At 44.8% G+C, this 7,706-nt stretch overlaps 1 protein-coding gene across 1 annotated transcript; it reads right to left on the bottom strand.

Moving 5' to 3' along the window:
* Positions 1-619: 619 nt before the first annotated feature.
* LOC307011779 (uncharacterized protein) lies at positions 620-7,167 on the bottom strand (the record flags this gene model as incomplete). The annotated part of the gene is made up of 2 exons (XM_079637791.1): positions 7,146-7,167; positions 620-6,690 (listed from the first exon to the last, which is right to left on the bottom strand). Exon 2 carries the CDS (start codon positions 6,497-6,499, stop codon positions 620-622), a length of 5,880 nt encoding a protein of 1,959 aa, XP_079493917.1. The 5' UTR covers positions 6,500-6,690; positions 7,146-7,167.
* Positions 7,168-7,706: the final 539 nt, after the last annotated feature.

The raw sequence follows: 7,706 nt of genomic DNA, 5'->3' as shown, positions 1-7,706 counted from the left end.
TCTGTACAAAGATAAATAACAATTGCAATTAGTAAATAATACAGACTTCAGATCCAATTATTTAACAATCCAATATTACAATCTGTGTGGAATATTAATTGCAATAAGAGTGACACAATAGCTTCTTGATTAGCCATATTAGCATCTGAATAGACCATCTAACTATAATCTCTAACTGCTTTAACTAAATCAACTCACACTTATATTGGCAATTTACTACAGACATCTTTCTTGAACATGAAAAAACGATCTCTCTCAACATAAAATATGACAGCATTATAATAAAAGCAATTGCATAATTCGACGGCAGATTAATATGATCATGCATGTAACGATCGTTAGTTAAACACGATCAAACACTCAAATATAGTAACAACTCCAACAATCAACCATTATATGCAAGATTACAACACAAACTTTCTCCTAAGTGTATATTAATAAGAAGAATTAACTCACTTTATAGGATGCACGCACACATAACACTTCAACTCGGATCGGCTCGCATTTCTCCTCACAGAACACTTTGCGTCACCAATTAAAGGGGCAACAAGTCTTAAAGGGGCCACACACGCAAAGCCGTTTGTACAGCCGCCCCCAAATTGTGTGTTTAATTTGACATTTAAGATGATTGCGTGTGAGTTACCGATGCTGCAGTGGGTGTATTGGGCTCTTCCGTATCTTCAGGAATGGGGGGTAGAGCCACCAGTCGAGCCACAGGTCTAGTATAAACCTTCCCTTGAACTTGGACGTCCACTGATCTCACTTGCGAGTCTTGACTGGGGTGCACTTGAACAACTCTTCCAATAGGCCAATGTGCTCTGGACTGTTGGGGATCCACTATCATGACTATCGTGCCCGTAGTTATATTAGGGAAGGTGCGGTGCCATTTCTGTCTGGCCTGCAGGTTCGGAAGGTAATGGCGGATAAAGGAGGACCAGAAGTGGTCGGCTAGCACCTGGGAGTGTCTCCACCGGCGACGACTTAGGCTTTCTTCTTTAGGGTATATGACTGCAGGCAGGGAGTTATCTAGCCGCCCCATGAGAAGAAGGTTGGGCGTTACCGGATCAGGATCAGCCACATTGGAAGATACATACCCCAGGGGTTTTGAATTAAGGATGTTCTCCACTTCAACCAACACAGTCCTGAGTACTTCTTCTGATACTGTTTGGGCTCCAATAGTCGCAGATAGTGCCATTTTAATGGATCTTATCTCCCTCTCCCACACTCCCCCAAAGTGTGGTGCTGCTGGAGGATTAAAATGGAATGCAATCTTCTGTGGTGCAAGTCTTTGCTGAAGATCAGGTGACATACACTGGAATGCTTCCCGGAGTTCTCTTTCCCCACCTCGGAAATTTGTTCCTTGGTCTGACAGTAATTCTACAGGGGAGCCTCTACGTGCAATGAACCTTCGAAGTGACATCAGAAAGGAATCGGTGTCCAAACTGTACAGAAGATCTAGGTGTACAGCCCGAGTGGTAAGACACTTGTAGAGGATTCCCCACCTCTTTTCTACTCGTCGACCAATCTTCACAAGGAAGGGACCGAAACAATCCATCCCAGTTGAATGAAAGGCTGGCTTGTGGAGGCGCAAGCGTGCTAAAGGAAGGTCTGCCATTTTGGGAATGGTAGGTTTGGCTCTCAGACGTTGGCATTCTGTACAGGCATGCTGTAAGCTGCGGATGGCTGCTCTTCCTCTTAGAACCCAGAACTGTCTTCTTATCTCTGCAAACACCCGATCAGGGCCTGGATGGCAGAGTCTTTTATCATAATCTTGGAGGAGTAACTTCACAGCTGGATGTTTAGAATCTAGTACAATGGGATGTTTCAAGGCAGGATCCAAGGTTTCAGCACGTCTTAGCCTACCACCAACCTGGATTAGATTGGTAGCCATGTCATATTCTGGAGCTAGTGTGAGTAAGCGGCTATTATGTTGAAGAGCCTTGCCTGATTTCAGTCGTTGCAATTCCTCAGGAAAACTCTCATTTTGCACCTTCTGGAGTATGCATGTCTCTGCTGCTTGATACGTGTTTGCTGTAGGTTCTCCTGACTGTCTAGCCGCCCCATGTAGCTCCTGTGCAGTGGCCTTTACTAGTTCTGCCCATGTCCTGTACTTATTGCCAGTTGGTTCATCTACAGCTACTACTCCACAGAATGCAGATTTCTTAAGCTCAGACTTGTCAATCTCAGAGCGCTCTGTAGGGTTTGCGGGCCAGCTTTCAGGTGGAAGAAGCAGGAATGGGGGCCCCTGGCTCCATCTGTTGGGCTTAGCAAGTTCTTTCAGAGTCTTTCCTCTTGTGAGGTCGTCTGCGGGATTTTGACCAGAATTCACATATCGCCAGGCAGTGAAGTTGGTAAGCTCGTGGATTTCGGCCACTCTTGTACCGACGAAGACTTTAAAATGGCAGGACTCTGATTGAATCCAGGACAGCACAGTGGTGGAGTCTGTCCAAAGAACTGTGTGGCGAAGTGACAAAGTTAACTCTTTCTTTAACAGATTTGCCAACTGTGCACCAATTACAGCAGCACAGAGCTCCAAACGGGGCATTGACAGGACTCTTTTTGGTGCTACTCTAGACCGTGCCAGTACGAATGACAGATGGATATTACCAAGCTGATCTTCGGTGCGCAGATAAGTGACTGCTCCATATGAACTCTCTGAGGCATCACTGAATACATGAAGGTCTGTAACAGATCTGGTTTGATCTACTGAAACTGGTACATATGACCTTGGGAAACTGATCTTGTGAAGAAACTGCAGCTCACCTTCCCATTCGTTCCAGCTCTGGACTAGAGTTTGGGGAAGTTTGGTGTCATCCCAGCTGTGCTGCTTGCTCCACAGTTGTTGGACCAGCACTTTAGCCCTGGTGGTAAATGGCAGGATATAGCCCAGGGGGTCGTACTGACTTGCTAAAACTTTATAGATAATCCTCATGGTAGGAGCGCCATGATTTATGGACCGGTGACGGTACGTCAGGACATCCACAGGACAATTCCAGCTAAGACCCAATGTGGACTCCTGGACATCTGTCCTTTCATGGGCTAGCCAGAGTTCCAGACCTTCCGATCTTGCTTCACGTGGAAGATGGTGAATGACAGATGGCACATTGCTGGCCCATTGTCTCAACTCAAAGCCTCCTTCAGCTAACAGCTCCCTCAGCTTGTCAACCAACTGCTTAGCCTCCTCTGGTGATGACAAGCTCTGCAAGCAATTGTCAACGTAGAAGCATCGTTCGACTGAGAATCTCACGTCTTCATCAGGTTGACTATGTTTTTTCACATGCCGTTGTAAGGCAAAGGTAGCACAGCAGGGGCTGCAGGTTGTGCCAAATGGCAGAACTTGCCATTCAAAGACATCAGGTGGACCCTTCTCCTTTGAGTCACGCCAGACAAACCGAAGAAGTGGTCTATCTTCTGGAAGAAGGCGGACCTGATGAAACATGCCCCGGATGTCTGCACTGATGGCCACTGCATGCTCACGGAATCTGAGTAAGACCCCAAGAAGTGATGAGCCCAAGGTGGGCCCAGCGAGGAGTGAATCATTTAAACTGAGGCCACTGAACTGGAAGGAGCAATCAAACACCACACGATTCTTTTCATTGTGGCGCACCATATGGTGTGGAATGAACCAGGATTCACCGTCTCTTTCCATATCTTTTGGAAGGATCTTTCTGATAGCTCCGGACTGAACCAATTTCTGGATTTCTGAGGAATAAGCTTCAGCTTGTTTTGGGTCTCTTGCGAGTTTCCTCTCAGTACTTCGTAGGCGTGGCATGACCGCTTCCATAGTGGCATGAAGATAGGGCATGTCACACTTGCGTAACAAGGGTGTTGCATATCGACGTATTCCATCTACCTCTACACGAACGGTCTTGGTTTCCAGTAACTCAATGGCCATTTGATCCTGCTTGGATCTTGTGCACTCCTTTTCATTCTGAAATGGCAAAACATCCACTTGCCACAGCCTTTCAACATTCTTGAACAGTTCTGTGGTGCTGAGAGGAATGGATATGTGGAGACACTGGTTTGGCTTAAGTCTCTGCTCCAACAGGCTGGTAGGGCCCTGGAGTGTCCATCCTAATTTGGTTCTTATTGCAGCTGGACCCCCAGGTGGACCAAGTCTTACTGGCTCAATTGGTGAGATTATGTGAGTTTGATCTGCACCAACAAGGACAAGAGGTTTTGCCTTTTCAAAATGCTGAAGTGGTAGTCCAATCAAGTGTTTGTATTGCTTCTGCAGCTTGGGAATTGGGTAAGAGTGATCAACTAGATCAAGCTGTGGGGCAGTAAAGGCTCTGGATATGAGATATCGCTTCTTCGGATTGTAGTATGGAGAAATGGAGAATGAGACTGAAGCTCCATCAAGGGTTTGCACATCATGACGGATTGTTCTCAGAGCTAAGCTTTCTTGTGTACCTCTTAAGCCAAGCTTCTGTGCTGCCTCTGGCAGGAGCATCGTACGCTCAGAGCCATCATCAAGGATTGCGAATGTGTCCAGTGTGCAATTGCCATGGTGTAAGAGTACTCTGACAACTTTGAGTAAAACCTTATTACTGCTGACTGGTTTGTTCAGGTACAACGTTTGTGATGCTGAGCTGACTAGGCAAACCTCTGTTTTGGATGCCTTTATGACAGGCCTCTCATTTACCTCATGGAGGATTCGTAGATGCTTTCTCTGACAAAGCGGACATGGTTTCTTTAGACCACAGTGGATAGCCTGATGAGCAAGACCACAACGCCAGCATCTCCTATTGGCACGTATCCACTCTGAGAGCTGATCTTTGGTGAGGGTTGGAATTTTGGGGCATTGACTGAATGCATGCTCAGAGTTCTGACAGTAGGAACAATATACTGAAGGCCTACTCTTAGCCTTCTCGTCAACCTTTGCAGAAGAATATGTAGTGTTTGTTACCTCAGCACTGTTCCCAGATCCAGTCAGTACAGTGGCAGTGGTTCGGCGTGACCATGGAGCTACCCGAGACTCTCGTTTGGGCCGGCTATCTCCTCTTGCTGACTGATCATCATAGCTTTGGCACCAAGATTCATGTTTTAGCCACTCGGCCAGATCCATCAATGAGTATGTCACCCCAGGCCGGTGTAACATGTGGCGGCGAAAATCAGCTCGTCTTTCAGGTGGCAGCTTACTGAGGAGGCGTGCAACATGCGACCCACACTGCAGCTCAATGCTACCTGCCTGTCCTAATGTCTTTAGCAGACCAACTAGAGACTGCACTTGAAGGGAGAACTTCTCAAAGGCTGATGGGTCATTGCGGCTTATATCAGGAGCATCAAGAATAGTAGCAATCCTTTTTAATGCTATCTGGTGGGGCTGACCGAACCGTTCATTGAGGGCCATCATAGTGTCTCTATAAGGTGTAGGGGAGTGCAAGAAGGAGTCTGCTATTAGACAAGCATCGTCCAATTTCAGATGGTCGACCAGGACCTGATATTTGAACATTTCAGTACTATCAGATGGCAAAAGGTTGTCTAAGGCCATTTTTAATCGGGCAAACTCACTTGGATCTTTGTTGCGGAAATATGGGATGGTGGGGCATGGTCCTTTATAATGTTTCTCAGTCAGATCCGTAGATGCCATGGGAGGTGCCACATTATAGGATGCCATTCTGTGATGTTCAGTATTAGGACGTGTGGATGAGTCCCATGGGTGGTCATAAACGTACTGAGGACGTATCATTTGGGCAGGGTACTGACCATACTGCAGCTGCTCATCATACTGACTTGGATGGCAGAAATCCATAGTCTTCTCCACTGAAGTGAAAGTTGGTGTGGCCCTTGTACTGCTGTAAAGCCTTTGCTTGTCATGCTGATTAATAGTTACTGGCTCTTCATATGCGATGGGTGGAGGAGGCTCTGGCCAGTCTTCATCATTCACATGCTCTGCATGGTGGAATTTAACTGATGGATGATTAGACTGGATCTGAGGAGTGGATAAAGGCCTTTGCAGACTACAAGCTCTGTCTAAAAGCTGAATCAACTCATCTTTGGCTGTTTCGATTCGTTTGAGGTCAGCTTTAATGGCCTGCTGTGTTTCACGGAGTCTAGCATTCTCCTCTGAGATCCTTTGCAACTTTATAGAGCTAGCATCTGACCGATCGCTCTGGTATCCATCACCAAGGGGAAGGGACTCTGCATTGGATTCGAACTGTAGTTGTCGATCCGGACATTGTGGTGATGACTGGTGGAAAGAGTTGGAAATGCGTTGATGTAGAAGGTTTGGGAGGTCATGATGCTCATCCCTTACGGTCAGTCTCGAAAGGGAAGAAAAACCAGGTAAACTATGAGCTATTTGAGGTTTTGCTGCAGATACTCTAATGCGTGATGAAGTGTAATCGTCATCAGATGAATCCACTGTTTGTTCTCTCATACTAACTGGTGAAGCTGATTTATGAAGCCTTGGGAAATCCACCTCATAATCTTGTAAATAGACCGGACGGCGCTTTGGGCGAACTGAGGGGTTTACTGGTGCTGAACTGGCTGACATCTTGATCCAGGGAAGTGTATCCGGCTCGAAGGACCATTTGTTATATTTGGAATTGGAAATTTGAATGTTATTTCTTAAGGACTGTAGGATAAGCAACACTCGCCCTGGATGGGCCTATCAGAACCCAGGAACTCAGTCAACCACAGTTCTTTCCTTTGATGTCTTTACTGAAGCATATATTTGTGTGTGGTCTGTACAAAGATAAATAACAATTGCAATTAGTAAATAATACAGACTTCAGATCCAATTATTTAACAATCCAATATTACAATCTGTGTGGAATATTAATTGCAATAAGAGTGACACAATAGCTTCTTGATTAGCCATATTAGCATCTGAATAGACCATCTAACTATAATCTCTAACTGCTTTAACTAAATCAACTCACACTTATATTGGCAATTTACTACAGACATCTTTCTTGAACATGAAAAAACGATCTCTCTCAACATAAAATATGACAGCATTATAATAAAAGCAATTGCATAATTCGACGGCAGATTAATATGATCATGCATGTAACGATCGTTAGTTAAACACGATCAAACACTCAAATATAGTAACAACTCCAACAATCAACCATTATATGCAAGATTACAACACAAACTTTCTCCTAAGTGTATATTAATAAGAAGAATTAACTCACTTTATAGGATGCACGCACACATAACACTTCAACTCGGATCGGCTCGCATTTCTCCTCACAGAACACTTTGCGTCACCAATTAAAGGGGCAACAAGTCTTAAAGGGGCCACACACGCAAAGCCGTTTGTACAAAAATCAATAATCTTGTTTTCCCTTTGAATTACTAAATTAATTTTTCTCACCCCACTGACAGTCTTTCTTGTTTTATGCACACTTAAAACAAGACTATCTTAAGTCATTTTGCTTTCCAAGTAAATGTCTTGTGATTTTATTTATTTCTTTGGATATTATTAATGGAAAACAAGACCAAAAATACTAAGTAAGAAAAACATGTGTGTTTGTATTGCCATTGAGAGAGGAATGTTCATAGATATTTAATTCGCACGGCTCGTGCACACAGCAACACGCGATTAACTCCAATTAATCTGACAACGGATCGCTCGTGGAGCCTCAGTGAGAGGATCGGCCTAATTGTACGTAATACAGTAAGATATATAACAAACACATTCGATTATGGCTGACCTGTTTCCAATGCACATGCGAGGAGTTCATTGATATCAG

The sequence above is a fragment of the Phoxinus phoxinus genome (assembly GCF_949152265.1).
Source record: "Phoxinus phoxinus genome assembly, chromosome: 15".
NCBI classification, from domain to species: Eukaryota; Metazoa; Chordata; class Actinopteri; order Cypriniformes; family Leuciscidae; genus Phoxinus; species Phoxinus phoxinus.
This window is presented reverse-complemented; position numbering and strand designations above follow the sequence as displayed.